Source organism: Electrona antarctica (assembly GCF_951216825.1).
Source record: "Electrona antarctica genome assembly, chromosome: 9".
Taxonomy (NCBI): Eukaryota; Metazoa; Chordata; class Actinopteri; order Myctophiformes; family Myctophidae; genus Electrona; species Electrona antarctica.
In genome coordinates, this window is record NC_136790.1 from 53,340,266 (window position 1) to 53,356,809 (window position 16,544).

Here is a 16,544-nt window from a genome sequence, read left to right on the forward strand (position 1 = left end):
AGTGGACACTGGACAAAAATCCCTGCTATGTTTCGACTAGTGTGACATACGCACGCGTCTGGGGAGACCTCCTCTACAACACCACACTGTCCGCTAAGCAGCAGAGGTGTAAAACAAAAATTGGCACCAGGTCAGACTTTGCTGGCAAACAGCTCTTGCCATTCATACCTCTTAAAATATGTATTTCCTTTGACTCTTAAGGAGTTTACAGTGTCCCATTCTGACTTCAAAGTAAAGGTAGTAGGTTCAATGGGACTGTGTTTGAACGGTCCTAATGTAGCACCAGCTAGTCCCATGACACTCTGAACAGTACCATCATCTAGACTCAGAGTCTGCATTTGTATGTCATCCTCTTCAAGCCTAATCAACGTAGACTCACATCCGATTTTAGGCTGACCCACCACAGTTTGATTGACAGACTGATTATGTACAGTGCTCTCATGAAATGCATACGAGTGATCTATTTCTACAGTAATTGGGTGAAGAGCAGGGGAGTGATGTAGTTCAGTAATTTCATCTTTCATAAAATGTGATTCATCTACAGCACTGTCTTCCTCCATGGTGTCCTCTCCATGGTGCACAACAACTGGCTGTATAGGCTGCATATGAACACTGCTAGTTTGATTTAAATGTGATTCATCTACAGCACTGTCTTCCTCCTCTCCATGGTGAACAACAACTGGCTTTATAGGCTGCACATGAACACTGCTATTCTTTTCAGTATATAAAATCCCCTGTGTCAATGGCTCATGATTGCAAGTGGTGGATAAACACGCATAATTGAGTTTGTCAAAGTCTCGACTAGGTGAAACTCCCAGACAGTCCATATGAAACCAGGCTCCACAAAGGTCACATGCAATCATAGCTTTATTTCGGTCATTAGGCGCTTGGCAAATGCAATAGACAGCCCTTTTACTTGGCATGACCCACTCATTATTATCTAGTGGATGTTTGGCACACCTTCTGTTCACACGCATTTTCATGGGTGTAGCAGATGTGTTAACTTGTATCTCTGCCACTATCTTGTCAGCTTCATCTGAATCACCAATATTATCATCCATATCCTGAATGTGTAGGCTGTTAGCAATATCTTGTTCTCCCTCATCAAAGAGACTAAGAATGCCTTTCACATCACCTCTATTTAATCGCCAAATGTTACGGAGTTTTATAACAGAACTGGGAAATGGGAAGTTTTTTAAAGTTTTTTTACATCTGACCTGGTGCCAATTTTTGTTTTACACCTCTGCTGCTTAGCGGACAGTGTGGTGTTGTAGAGGAGGTCTCCCCGGACGCGTGCGTATGTCACACTAGTCGAAACATAGCAGGGATTTTTGTCTAGTGTCCACTTTAGTCCACTGTAGTCTGGAAATGGGAAGTTTTTTGACATTTTTTGACCTGTGACCTGGTGCCAATTTTTGTTTTACACCTCTGCTGCTTAGCGGACAGTGTGGTGTTGTAGAGGAGGTCTCCCCGGACGCGTGCATATGTCACACTAGAAACATAGCAGGGATTTTGTCCAGCATCCACTTTATTAAGTCCATGCACTCCAGTGAATGGACTTGGGCACTCCAGTGCATGGACTTGGGCATTTATCCATTTAGATAACTTTTTTACGTTATTTAATTACTTATTTTTACACAGAAACATAATGTGTGTCTTCACAATAACTGTAATGTAATAATAATACTAATAATGTAATGTAATAATTATTTAATTAACGACACTTTTATTCTGAAAGCAACCGGATGTCTTAAATTTGCTAGCTCTCAAACAGGAAGTTCTAGATTTGCCAAAAAGACGGAGCCGTCCTCGTCTCACATCATGCTGCACTGGACATCCGACATACGGTCGTGACTCGTGAAACAGCAGAAAGAAAAGGGGTAAATGTTTTTTTCCTTGCTGCCACTGTGCAAATGCAAAGAGCATACTTCACTTAAGTTGTAAAGTACTAGGCTGTAGTTTGTCTTGTGTGTGCTAACTGTGCTTGTAGTCTGTAGTGTGTGCGGCGCTGCGGTGTAAAAATCCGAATTCTCTCCCCACGTCAACCCCCCTTGCTATTGTGTGTATGTGTGTGTGTGTGTGTGTGTGTGTGTGACAGAAAGTTGGATAAACGATTCATCTCATTAGTTGTCTTTATAGTTAGCGTTCAGACTCAGAGTGAGGTCTCAACATCAAATGTTTGGTTGCATCATGGGAATTATTATGTCATCCCTCCTCCTCACCACTAGAGTGTGCTTTATGTGCAGGTCCAGTATGTGTACCAATACCAAAGATCCTCAGAACCTGAGCAAAGGAAGCACATTTTGCCAGCCAATCATGTATAACATTACAAAACCCCACTCTGCTCTTACTTTTTTTTTTATCCACCTCTTTTCCTCGGATGTCTGAGGTTAGGTTTAGGAATAGTTCATACATTTAGATACATCAACATCAATGACCATGCAGTGTTGACTTTCACCTTATGCTTTCACCTCAATAGCATTCTTCTTAAATGTAAATGAAGCATCTTAATTGTGTGTGTGTGTGTGTGTGTGTGTGTGTGTGTGTGTGTGTGTGTGTGTGTGTGTGTGTGTGTGTGTGTGTGTGTGTGTGTGTGTGTGTGTGTGTGTGTGTGTGTGTGTGTGTGTGTGTGTGTGTGTGTGTGTGTGTGTGTGTGTGTGTGTGCACTTTGCAACAGGTCTTCTGTGGTGGCGTCAAAGGTCCGCCCCCTGCCAGATTCATCTGAGGCGATAAGATTTGACCAAAGACAAAGCTTGATCAAACAACACAACTTTAGGGAACATTCTAATCTAGAGGAAGACAAATTACCACCACCACTGACATTGTAGTTTCAAAAATGGCTTCCGTGTCGTCTCTTCCAGAAAAGGAATTGTCCTGTCCTGTGTGTCATGACATCTTTAAAGATCCCGTTCTACTGTCCTGTAGCCACAGCTTCTGTACAGCTTGTTTGCAGCAATGGTGGAGAGAGAAGTGTATAACGGAATGTCCAGTCTGTAAGGACATACATTTGACGGAACATCTACCCCGTAACCTGGCTCTGAGGAACCTGTGTGAGGCCTTCGTACAGGAGAGACATCAGAGAGCTCCAAAGCGTCCGAGATCTTCATCGGGGTCTGAGGATCTCTGCAGTCTGCACGCTGAGAGACTCAAACTGTTCTGTCTGGGGTGTCAACAGCCGGTGTGTGTCGTGTGTCTGCATTCAGAAAAACACGCCAAGCACAGTTTCAGACCCGTCGATGAAGCTGCTCTGGAGCACAAGGAGGAAGTCCAGAAATCACTGAAGCCTTTATTGGAGAAACTGGAGGTCTTTAATAAAGTAAGAAAGAAAAGTGACCTAACAGCAGAACACGTTAAGTTCCAGGCCTGGTACACAGAGACGCTGATTAACGAAGGGTTTAAGAAATTTCATCGGTTTCTATATCATGAAGAGGAGGCCAGCATCGCTGCACTGAGGGAGGAAGAGCAGCAGAAGATTCAGATGATTAAGGAGAAGATGGAGGGTCAGGACAGAGACATAGTAACTCTTTCAAGCAACATCAGATCCATAGAGGAGGAGCTTAGAGCCGAACCCGTCTCATTCCTGCAGAACTACAAGACTACAATGGAAAGAGTCTTGCGGTTCACACCGCAGGACCCACAGCCGGTGGTCTCAGGACCACTGATAGACGTGGCCAAACACCTGGGCAACCTGGCCTTCAGAGTCTGGGACAAGATGAAGGACAACATCTCCTACTTTCCTGTCATTCTGGACCCCAACACCGCCTATCCAGTATACGCCCTGTCTGACGATCTGACCACTGTGAAACCCGGAGATCAGACTCAGCTTCCCGACAACACGGAGAGGTTTGACCAGATGCCCATCGTCCTGGGTTCCGAGGGCTTTGACTCGGGGACTCACAGCTGGCTGAGCTGGGACGTCGAGGTTGGAGAGAGCACGAACTGGGAAGTGGGTGTGTTAGCAGAGTCGTACCAGAGGAAGGGAGACCGAAAGGGTAATCATTGGATAATAAGGCTAGAGGACGAGATCTACACGGCAGAGTCCGTAGTACCAGGGTCACTCACCGGCAGGTCACTCACCAGCATACAGGTCCTCCCATTGGAGACGGGACCTAGGAGGATCAGAGTCCAGCTGGACTGTGATGGAGAAACGCTGTCCTTCTCTGACCCCGATGCTGCTAACGCACACATACACACCTTCACGCACACCTTCACCGAGACACTCTTTCCGTACATTTTCAGTATTGGTGATACTGTCCCTGTGAGGATATTACCGGGGAAGATTAGTGTAACTGTGGAACCATGCAGTTAGACTGTACTGTCTCCGTTGCCTTAAGAAATTCAGGGTCATTACTTGTCTCATATGTTAGTGCATATAAATGGCAGTTTTAGAGAGACATTATTGTGTTTTCAAAATGAATATCAAGAATTGTATAAGCAGATTTTCGTTTTTTTGTAATTAGTATATACATGTTGTGACAAATAAAATGCAGGATATTTTGCAGAGAAATTTTAAGTCAAAGTCCACAAGGGCATAATTGTCTATTGCAAAAATGCATCGAATGCCCCAGACGTGGGAACAAAATTCATTTTCCAGGCCCTTTTTTGTGTTCACCAGTCCAGATGGCCTACAGTTACACCCACAGCACAATGTGACATTGACAGCAATGCTGACTTATTCTCACTGGCTTGTTTATTCTGTGAATATAGTTAATCAATATTATGTCAGTCTGTTATATCGTTGGTGAGCAGGATTTGTAAGTTCAATATGAATGTGACCACATAGAGTTCAGTGAGTCAAATCATAATAAAGACATACTGGCACAAGCTTGCACATCTGCTGTTTTTTTTTAAAGATTTGAAAAAGATTGAAAATGTTTGGAACATTTTTAATCAGTTTGAATTTGGTTTCACATCAATCTACTCTTCTGGGGTCCCTGCCAAAATAGTTCCAGACGGCCATTTTGGGGGTCCTTGACATGAAAATGTTGAATACTGAATGAAGCTATGACGATGGGTGAAGTGGTCTTTATTTTTGGCTATGTTTTGATCCTTGCATCATTCAAACATTCAACAAATTAAAACGGGCTATAACATGGAATAGTATAGTCTACTCTACCTCTGTATGCATCCACTCCAGTGGTGAAAGTAACAAAGTAAATGTACTCAAGTACTCTACTTAAGTCTAATTTTGAGGTATTTTCACTTTCCAATGTTCAGTACTTTTACTTCTACTGCACTACATCTCAGATGAAAAACATTGTAGGCTACTTTTACTCCAATTATTTGAAAACGTTAGTTAGCCTACAAGTTACTTTGTAGATTTTGATTATTATTACAAAACGTTATACATTGAACCAGTGGTTCTCAAAGTGGGGTCTGGGGACCCCTAGCCCTAGGGGTTCTTGAGAGAGTTCCAGGGGGTCCCCAGCTAAATGACTGATAATTAGGAACCAAATCGACCCTTTTATGGATCTGTACACTCATAGTTAAATGAACTTTGATTTTACAATATACAGTACATTGGGGTCCCAGAGATAGAAATGACATTATATGGGGGACCGTAGCCTAATTCAGGTCAAACCTGGGGTCCTTGAAATTAAACTGGTTGTTGTATGTGTTTTCTAATGGGGGTCCGCAAGCTAATGACTGTCAATGTGGCTGTGGGGGTCCTTCGTCCTTGACATGAAAATGTTTGAGAACCACCACCATTAAACCACTTCACGATCTGGACACTAGATGGGGCTCTAGCATTAAAAAGGCATTTTATTTGGGTTTAGTAGCCCCTCTCTCTCTGGCGGTTGCTTAGTGACGGAAAGCTGTGTGTGTAGCTACTGATATGATTTCCTGTGTTTTGAAAGTCGTCTTGTCTTGTTGGCACTTTGCTAAAAAAAAAAGAGAGAGATTTACAAACAGACAGTCAAGATTCAGATTGACAAGTTCACCTTATATGAGAATAAATCATTGCTATCGTTTGTGCAGCCTCTTGTAATAAACATTTAGCGTTTCTACTTAACTGGATTATGAAGAGTTTTTTTTTTTTTTGCGATGAGTGATGAATAATTACAGTTTCATCAGAGTGGTTGGTAAAGGAAGCTACGGCGAAGTGAACCTGGTGAAACACAAGACTGACCGAAAACAGGTAAACGTTTATGACAGAAAACAGAATCTTTTAAAAATAGACCTACATGCAATTATTCTAATATGGTTAGTTAGTAGTAGCCCGTTAACGTTGAGCTAAATCAGCTAAGCTAACTTCTTGTTGTGACAATAAATCTTAAACGACTACTGTATAATCGGCAGTAGGCTACGACGGTGTCGCTGGGCAAGAAAAATAACTGGTTAGCCTTTTACTGTAAATTTGTATGGAATAGATCATGCTTTTTGACAAGGGACTTCACAATACTTCACAATAAATACACAACAGGAATTTGTGTATTTTTTGTGTATTACTCTCTTAGGACATCATAGTGAAATGATAATACTCAAATAATAATAATACTAATTCTATAAAATGATGCTTATTGGGAATTGAGCATAAACAAAACAATGTCTATCAGTCCATGATTTCACATCTTAATCCAGAGGGGCTTTTAGTGAGCAAGGTAAACACTAATATATCAAATGTGTAGAGATGTATCAGTCTAAAGAAACAGTATAATATCAAATTGAAATAAATGGTGCATTTATATAAATATAAATGGTGCATTTATATAGCGATTTATAAATGCACTGATATGATATACTGATATGATATACTGATATGATTTCCTGACGAAACCATGCAAGGCACCAACCTGCACATCGGGGGCAATTAGGGGTTCAGAGTCTTGCTCAAGGACACTTCGACAGGAGCCTGGCTTTACGTTCCCAATCCCATCTGGCCTCTCTACCGACCACTCTACCCCTGAGCCACTGCCCCATCTGGCCTCTATACCGGCCACTCTACCCCTGAGCCACTGCCCCATCTGGCCTCTCTACCGACCACTCTACCCCTGAGCCACTGCCCCATCTGGCCTCTATACCGACCACTCTACCCCTGAGCCACTGCCCCATCTGGCCTCTATACCGACCACTCTACCCCTGAGCCACTGCCCCATCTGGCCTCTATACCGACCACTCTACCCCTGAGCCACTGCCCCATCTGGCCTCTATACCGGCCACTCTACCCCTGAGCCACTGCCCCATCTGGCCTCTCTACCGGCCACTCTACCCCTGAGCCACTGCGGCCAAAACTATACGATGTCAGTAGCCGCAATTTGTAACACTAGATTTTTTAAATAATAATGGGATGATCAACCAAATTGCAGTTCCGATCTGCTTGTATTAAACGACGTTAAACTCATCAACATTGCAGCTGTAGGGAAAGCTCAAATTGTCCTCTTTCAAACTGCAAAGTGTTTGTTTCATAAAAATCCACCATAGACATGTTGTGAGCTACTTTCTGTCAAGAAATTCCGTGCCGTGATATTTTTTCAAAGTGTTGGAGTTTGGAAGCACTCGTTTTTATTAACGGGTCGTGCTGCTGCCTCCTGCATTATGTGCAAGAGGAGTTCGAAACACGGGGCCGTTCAGCGACTTTGACGAGCGTCAGCGTAAGGATTTGAGATATGATGTTCTTGTTTGTTTGTTTCCTCCCCTCCGCCACCACCAGTATGTGGTCAAGAAGCTGAACCTGACCACGTCCAGTAAGAGGGAGCGGCGTGCCGCTGAGCAGGAGGCCCAGCTGCTGTCCCAGCTGCGACATCCCAACATCGTCAACTACAAGGAGTCCTGGGAGGGGGACGACTACCAGCTGTACATCGTCATGGGCTTCTGCGAGGGAGGCGACCTGTACCACAGGCTCAAGCAGCAGAAGGGAGAGCTGCTGCCCGAGAGGCAGGTGGTGGAGTGGTTCGTCCAGATAGCCATGGCACTTCAGGTATGTTGTTGGCATTAGATACACATATCTGGATAGACCTTGCTTGCTCCCACAGGGGGAAATTCGTTCGCCAAGAGATGGATTGTCTGTCTGTCTGTCTGTCTGTCGTGTCTGTCGTGTCTGTCTGTCTGTCTGTCTGTCTGTCTGTCTGTCTGTCTGACTCTTTTGATGCCAAAAATACTGGATGAGTCTGACATATCATAGTACTGTGTGTGTGTGTGTGTGTGTGTGTGTGTGTGTGTGTGTGTGTGTGTGTGTGTGTGTGTGTGTGTGTGTGTGTGTGTGTGTGTGTGTGTGTGTGTGTGTGTGTGTCCGTCTATGTTTGCTGTTATATAATTCAACACTATATAGTATCTGCACGAGAAGCACATCCTTCACCGGGACCTGAAGACGCAGAACATCTTCCTGACGAAGACCAACATCATCAAGGTGGGCGACCTGGGCATCGCGCGCGTCCTGGAGAACCAGAACGACATGGCCAGCACGCTCATCGGGACGCCCTACTACATGAGCCCCGAGCTGTTCTCCAACAAGCCCTACAACCACAAGGTAACACTCTATAAACCATACAACCACAAGGTAACACTCTATAGACCATACAACCACAAGGTAACACTCTATAAACCATACAACCACAAGGTAACACTCTATAGACCATACAACCACAAGGTAACACTCTATAGACCATACAACCACAAGGTAACACTCTATAAACCATACAACCACAAGGTAACACTCTATAAACCATACAACCACAAGGTAACACTCTATAGACCATACAACCACAAGGTAACACTCTATAGACCGTACAACCACAAGGTAACGCTCTAGATAGATAGAGTTTTTATTAAAGTGTCATACACTTCATAAGATGCCCAGCCCGCACAGGCTTACAAGACACTCACAAAATGTATATACACAATGATACACGTCACCATAACCAATATACATAGACAGTTACTATAAGTATAAACCATGCAACCACGATGTAACATGCTCATATGATAGGTAGGGTTGTCACAATCGTCTAATTGCAATTATTTGAGATAATTGCAATTATATTGTCATGATCGTCTTAATCGTTTCCATGTTGAAAGATATGTTCATGCAAAAAAGAAAACAGAAATAGCTGATCTACAAGCGTACAATGCGTCACTTTGTGACACATTGTAAGCCAATAATGTCTTGGTATATTTGTCATATCTGTCCTGTGCACTTTTTCATTACGAAGCCTAAAAGCCAAACAGAAATGTAATTTCTTATAAGCTTGGAAATCCATTGTCATCAATGATGGACAAAACCTCCTAACTCCACTTGGGCTGGATGTTTTTTTTTTTTCATTTCCTGAAAAATGAACATTTTGGAGTTAGCTGGTTTCTGCCCGACAGCAGAGACATACTCTGTCTCTCTATCTACTCCTCCTTTCTGTGTTGGTCTGTGTATGAGTTCTGTCTGTGTTTCAGTCAGATGTAACTTTGGGTTCTGTCTGTGTTTCAGTCAGATGTGTGGGCGTTGGGGTGTTGCGTATACGAGATGTCCACACTGAAGCATGCCTTCAACGCCAAGGACATGAACTCCCTGGTGTATCGCATCGTCGAGGGGAAGGTACGTACATAGTACAAACAGAAAAGTCCTGTCTGAGTGTGACATTAAACTAGTTTTTGTTTCGTAAAGATCCACCATATAATAATAGACATGTTATGAGCTACTTTCTGTCAATACATTCAGTGCAGGCGATTCATTTTTCTCAGTGTCGGAGTTTGGAAGTGCTCGTTTTCATTTAATGAAACGTCTGGTGCCTCCTGCATTATGTGCAATTTCGAAACGGGCGGAACGCAGGAGCTTTGAGTGATTTCCAACGAGCGCTTCCAAACTCCAATGCTCCATGTTTTGCCACTTTAACCCATTCTGTACGGGAACCCCTTTTGGTGTTTTAACTAAGCATTATGTTATACTTTAGCTAGAAAAATCTTGAAAATGCGGCACAAATCTTTGAATATATATTCTTTCAGAGCAAACGTTTTTTTTTATTTCAACGTCGGGCCAAAATGGGCTAGTCTAGTCACTGTGGAAAGGTGATGTATGTGCTCACTCTCTATACTGAATAGTAAACATTTGTTGCCCGCACGCCCCTTTGTTTTCTGTTTCCTACTCAGCTGCCCCAGATGCCCAGTAAGTACGACCCCCAGCTGGGAGAGCTGATCAGAGGCATGCTGTGCAAGAGACCCGAGGACAGGCCTGACGTGAAGCTCATCCTACGACAGCCGTACATCAAGCGTCAGATCGCCATGTTCCTGGAGGCGACCAAAGAGTAGGCCACGCTCACACACATGTTCCTGTAGGCGACCAAAGAGTAGGCCACGCTCACACACATGTTCCTGGAGGCGACCAAAGAGTAGGCCACGCTCACACACATGTTCCTGGAGGCGACCAAAGAGTAGGCCACGCTCACACACATGTTCCTGGAGGCGACCAAAGAGTAGGCCACGCTCACACACATGTTCCTGGAGGCAACCAAAGAGTAGGCCACGCTCACACATGTTCCTGGAGGCAACCAAAGAGTAGGCCACGCTCACACATGTTCCTGGAGGCAACCAAAGAGTAGGCCACCCTCACACACATGTTCCTGGAGGCAACCAAAGAGTAGGCCACGCTCACACATGTTCCTGGAGGCAACCAAAGAGTAGGCCACGCTCACACACATGTTCCTGGAGGCAACCAAAGAGTAGGCCACGCTCACACACATGTTCCTGGAGGCGACCAAAGAGTAGGCCACGCTCACACACATGTTCCTGGAGGCAACCAAAGAGTAGGCCACGCTCACACACATGTTCCTGGAGGCCACCAAAGAGTAGGCCACGCTCACACACATGTTCCTGGAGGCCACCAAAGAGTAGGCCACGCTCACTCACATGTTCCTGGAGGCCACCAAAGAGTAGGCCACGCTCACACACATGTTCCTGGAGGCAACCAAAGAGTAGGCCACGCTCACACACATGTTCCTGGAGGCAACCAAAGAGTAGGCCACGCTCACACATAGCTGGACCATGTTCCTGGAGGCAACCAAAGAGTAGGCCACGCTCACACACATGTTCCTGGAGGCAACCAAAGAGTAGGCCACGCTCACACACATGTTCCTGGAGGCCACCAAAGAGTAGGCCACGCTCACACACATGTTCCTGGAGGCAACCAAAGAGTAGGCCACGCTCACTCACATGTTCCTGGAGGCCACCAAAGAGTAGGCCACGCTCACTCACATGTTCCTGGAGGCCACCAAAGAGTAGGCCACCCTCACACACATGTTCCTGGAGGCAACCAAAGAGTTGGCCACGCTCACTCACATGTTCCTGGAGGCCACCAAAGAGTAGGCCACGCTCACTCACATGTTCCTGGAGGCAACCAAAGAGTAGGCCACGCTCACACATGTTCCTGGAGGCAACCAAAGAGTAGGTCACGCTCACACACATGTTCCTGGAGGCGACCAAAGAGTAGGCCACGCTCACACATGTTCCTGGAGGCAACCAAAGAGTAGGCCACGCTCACACATGTTCCTGGAGGCAACCAAAGAGTAGGTCACGCTCACACACATGTTCCTGGAGGCAACCAAAGAGTAGGCCACGCTCACACACATGTTCCTGTAGGCGACCAAAGAGTAGGCCACGCTCACACACATGTTCCTGGAGGCAACCAAAGAGTAGGCCACGCTCACACACATGTTCCTGGAGGCAACCAAAGAGTAGGCCACGCTCACACATAGCTGGACCATGTTCCTGGAGGCAACCAAAGAGTAGGCCACGCTCACACATAGCTGGACCATGTTCCTGGAGGCAACCAAAGAGTAGGCCACGCTCACACACATGTTCCTGTAGGCGACCAAAGAGTAGGCCACGCTCACACATGTTCCTGGAGGCAACCAAAGAGTAGGCCACGCTCACACACATGTTCCTGTAGGTGACCAAAGAGTAGGCCACGCTCACACATGTTCCTGGAGGCAACCAAAGAGTAGGCCACGCTCACACACATGTTCCTGGAGGCAACCAAAGAGTAGGCCACGCTCACACATGTTCCTGGAGGCAACCAAAGAGTAGGCCACGCTCACACACATGTTCCTGGAGGCAACCAAAGAGTAGGCCATGCTCACACACATGTTCCTGGAGGCAACCAAAGAGTAGGCCACGCTCACACACATGTTCCTGGAGGCAACCAAAGAGTAGGCCACGCTCACACATGTTCCTGGAGGCAACCAAAGAGTAGGCCACGCTCACACACATGTTCCTGGAGGCAACCAAAGAGTAGGCCACGCTCACACATAGCTGGACCCTCCTATACGTTTAGAGATGTCACCATGGCAAATTTAAGTTGACGATGAATTGCCACGCAAATAATTGCGATTAAATTGTTGTTGTGCATCGAACACTAGAACATTATGAATAGAATTAAAAAATCTGTTTGACTTTTACGCTTCGTAATCACAAATAGCACAGGGCAGATATGACGAATGACTTGAATATATACAAAGAAATCCCAGACGCATTTAATAATCTTATACTTTAAAAAACGTAAAGATAGCAGAAATATTTGTTCTACGAGCTTACAACACGCCATGAAGTGCCACAACCTGATGCGTTGTAGATGAGCTATTTTAGTTATTTTCAAAACGTTTTAACCCATTTTGGGGGGTAACCCCTTTTGGTGTTTTAAACATTATGTTGTAATTTAGCTATTGAAAAATAGCAGATCTACAAGCTCATACGAGCTTGTAGGTCTGCTATTTTTGAAAAATCGAAGAACGACTGACATAGAAACATAGATTTTTCAGAAAACTGTCTGGATGTAGAAGACATTTTTAGAATCTGATCTCAGGTCAAAATGTTATAAATATTTTCCTCTATAATGACATGCCAGGTTCAAAGTGTGGTCAAATCATTCACTGCACTCAACTATCTATTCCTGCCATCTTCTTCTCCATTGCTTCCCGCTCGACAGGTTCGACAGGTTCATGATTATCCAACACGTACAGTTGGGTGCCACCGATATTGTCCCTTATCATTTGACCCATTTAGGCCTGACCTCAAAATTTTAAAAAATCCTTCTAAATCCTCCAGTTTTCTGAAATAAATATTTTCACGATTTTTCAAAAATAGCAGACCTACAAGCTCGTAGCGTGCCACTCGGTGGCGCGCTATGAGCTTGTAGATCTGCTATTTTTCAATAGCTAAATTATAACAATGTTTAAAACACCAAAAGGGGTTCCCGCCCAAAATGTGTTAACTGTCCTTTTGCGCAGATCACGCAAACCTCAGCAAAAAGAAAAGGACAATATCGATGGCCTCCAACTGTAGCTCAAAACACCTCAGACCTCCAAATGCCCGTACGTCTCAATCTCAGTTCAATATAGGCTTCAGAGGGTCTAAAATATGGAACTCCCTACCTTTACATCTACGGCAATTGTCTTCTCATCAATTCAAGAAGGTTCTAAAATCACTTCTCCTAACCACCAAGTACTTCCCATACGGTCTGCTAAATTAACCTGGTGTACTCAATGTTTTTCCTATAGCGGTTTTATTGTCTGACTTCTGTCTATTGTGCTTTTTTGAGTGGTGTAAACCACTCCTACAACTGGCTTTGTTAGTCTGTCTGTCTGTGCTCAAAAAATGGGCATGGTTGCTACGGTCACCCAGTTCACCCGGGTGTGATTTCATTACGTCAGACATTACGTCAGACCACAGCTGATCAGTCTATATAAGACCTTACACCACTCAGTTCACACGGGTGTGATTTTTCTTGTTATACAGTATATATTTGTCCTCTCACTGTCCCTGTATTTTATCTGTATTCTAATGTTTAAGCTTTTAGGCTTTCTCCTTCACATTTTTATTGACCTTGTGTATAATTTCCTGAATATTTTTGTATGTGAAAATAAACAAACAAACAAACAGACAGACTGCATGCCACGAGCTACTGGGTGTAATGTTCGCGACGACTGATCCCGTCTTGGACGTCTGTGTTTTGTTTGTTGCTTCTCGCCTTCACCCTGCAGGAAAACCGCCAAGTCGAGGAAGAAAGCGGCGGGGGGCGGCAGCGGCGACAGCAGGGCCGACGACAGTGCCGCGGTTTCGGCAGCGTCACCTCAACCTAAAGCAGAGAGGCAGTCACAACAATGTCCCCAACCAGAGCCTCTGTCCAGGGGAAGACAGGTGAGGGAAGGAAGACAATGCCACTGGTTTTGTGCATCAACTTAAATCCAGAGGAATTCTAGTGTAAAAACTAAAAACGATGCACGATATAATCGGTAGAATAGCGGAATCGGATCGGTCTAAAAATAATGGCGATTATTTTCACTGATATTGATGACGCAATAATAATGTGACCGTCAATAGCTAAATTCTACATTTAATTTGTGTACTCATCTCATTCAGTAGTGAAAACAGACTCTTGGAAAAAGAGTATATTTATTGATTGATTGAATACTTTATTAACAGGTGTTGGGGCAATAAGCCCCTATAGGGCCTGTATAGGCTTATTTCCATTGTGGTCCTCTATATAATATCGGAATCGGTCAGAATAGGTATCGGTAGATATTACCCTGGAAATAATTGGAGATCGGATATCGGTCATAATTTCATAATCGTGCACCCCTAAAAAAATACATCAAAATACGTACTTGGCAGTGTGGGGCTTTCACAAAAACATAAAAAACACAATACCTACGGTGAACGAGCTAACAAGCTGTCTGTTTTTTCTCCCTTTGACCTTCAGAAAGAGCAGAGGTCACAGCAGAGTAAAGTGGAGAACGGCGTCCCGGAGCCTCACCGAGTCCACACGCCCCCGGCCAAATCGCCTCCGCCCTCCGACGACGTTTCCCTGGCGACGATAAGCAACGTCGACATCGCTATCGAGACGCGGGACGACGACGAGGACCGGGAGGAGAGACTGGTTCAGCGGCGGCGGCCGCGGTCGGCCGGGTCAAAACCGCCAGCCGACGACAACAACGAACCCGCGACTCGGGGCGGCGGCGGCGGCGCGAGGAACCGGAAGGCGAAGGAGAAACCGGATCCCTCGCCCCCTCCTCCTCCTCCTCCTCCCCCCTCGCGGCACCACCGTGCGAAGCCACCCTCGGGTGTCGTCGTCGTGGGGGGCCGGGCAGGGGAGGAGAGGAGACCTCTCCCAGACGTCGGGTCGCAGTACGTTCGCTCGCAGGCCGCTGCGCCGAAGCCCGCGGACAGATGCCCGGCCTCTGCGGTGGAGGAGATACGGCTAGACGCGGATCACGATAAGGACGACACCTTGGAGTTACTGAAGGGGGCCGCGGAGGCGGAGGGTCCGGCTGCCATTTCTCCTCTCGGCGCGTCCGACTCGCCGCGGTCCGACCACGAACCCAGCAGCGCGGAAGAAGACGGCGTCAGGGAGGAGGAGGGGAACTCGGACGCTAGAAATAATGACACCGTGATTCTCCTCAGGGGAGCGCCGCCACAGTGCCACGCGTCGGATGTACACGTAAGCGTTCTCTACGCGACATGTGTCCAGGTGTAGCCTTGGGGCGTTTGTGACAACCAATTTTAAGCCATTAATACCTGAAGTCGATTCTACAAATGCCTTCTAAATCAGTAGTTCTGAAAATGTTTTGTAATTTAAAATGATTTAAAAAAAGTAGATGTACAAGCTTGCAGCGCGGCATGACCTGGTAAATCGCAACGCTTTGTGAGGTCGTGCAGAAAATCTGCTTTTTTGAAAACCACTACGATAGCAGTAGCCTAGTATTGACTAATGAAAACCACTATGATAGCAGTAGCCTAGTATTGACTAATGAAAACCACTACGACAGCAGTAGCCTAGTATTGACTAAAACCACTACGACAGCAGTATCCTAGTATTGACTAATGAAAACCACTACGACAGCAGTAGCCTAGTATTGACTAATGAAAACCACTACGACAGCAGTAGCCTAGTATTGACTAATGAAAACCACTACGACAGCAGTAGCCTAGTATTGACTAATGAAAACCACTACGACAGCAGTAGCCTAGTATTGACTAATGAAAACCACTACGATAGCAGTAGCCTAGTATTGACTAATGAAAACCACTACGATAGCAGTAGTCTAGTATTGACTAATGAAAACCACTACGATAGCAGTAGCCTAGTATTGACTAATGAAAACCACTACGACAGCAGTAGCCTAGTATTGACTAATGAAAACCACTACGATAGCAGTAGTCTAGTATTGACTAATGAAAACCACTACGACAACAGTAGCCTAGTATTGACTAATGAAAACCACTACGATAGCAGTAGCCTAGTATTGACTAATGAAAACCACTACGACAGCAGTAGCCTAGTATTGACTAATGAAAACCACTACGATAGCAGTAGCCTAGTATTGACTAATGAAAACCACTACGACAGCAGTAGCCTAGTATTGACTAATGAAAACCACTACGACAGCAGTAGCCTAGTATTGACTAATGAAAACCACTACGATAGCAGTAGCCTAGTATTGACTAATGAAAACCACTACGACAGCAGTATCCTAGTATTGACTAATGAAAACCACTACGACAGCAGTAGCCTAGTATTGACTAATGAAAACCACTACGACAGCAGTATCCTAGTATTGACTAATGAA

General features: G+C 45.2%; 2 protein-coding genes across 3 annotated transcripts in view; both read left to right on the forward strand.

Annotated features, from left to right (window-relative positions):
• Positions 1-1,749: 1,749 nt before the first annotated feature.
• On the forward strand, positions 1,750-4,828 carry LOC306930338 (E3 ubiquitin-protein ligase TRIM35-like). Its single transcript, XM_079511262.1, has 2 exons — positions 1,750-1,880; positions 2,678-4,828. The coding sequence occupies exon 2, from the start codon at positions 2,837-2,839 to the stop codon at positions 4,307-4,309; it is 1,473 nt and encodes a 490-aa protein (XP_079367388.1). The 5' UTR covers positions 1,750-1,880; positions 2,678-2,836; the 3' UTR covers positions 4,310-4,828.
• A 992-nt stretch (positions 4,829-5,820) lies between these two features.
• nek4 (NIMA-related kinase 4) overlaps positions 5,821-16,544 on the forward strand; it is a 28,324-nt gene continuing 17,600 nt past the window's right edge. For both annotated transcript variants that reach the window (XM_079510267.1, XM_079510268.1), the window contains exons 1-7: positions 5,821-6,139; positions 7,652-7,918; positions 8,270-8,467; positions 9,416-9,523; positions 10,075-10,229; positions 13,959-14,115; positions 14,678-15,415. In XM_079510267.1, the coding sequence (XP_079366393.1) occupies positions 6,053-6,139; positions 7,652-7,918; positions 8,270-8,467; positions 9,416-9,523; positions 10,075-10,229; positions 13,959-14,115; positions 14,678-15,415 (1,710 nt within the window). In that variant the 5' untranslated portion in view covers positions 5,821-6,052. The remainder of the gene's footprint in view (positions 6,140-7,651; positions 7,919-8,269; positions 8,468-9,415; positions 9,524-10,074; positions 10,230-13,958; positions 14,116-14,677; positions 15,416-16,544) is intronic.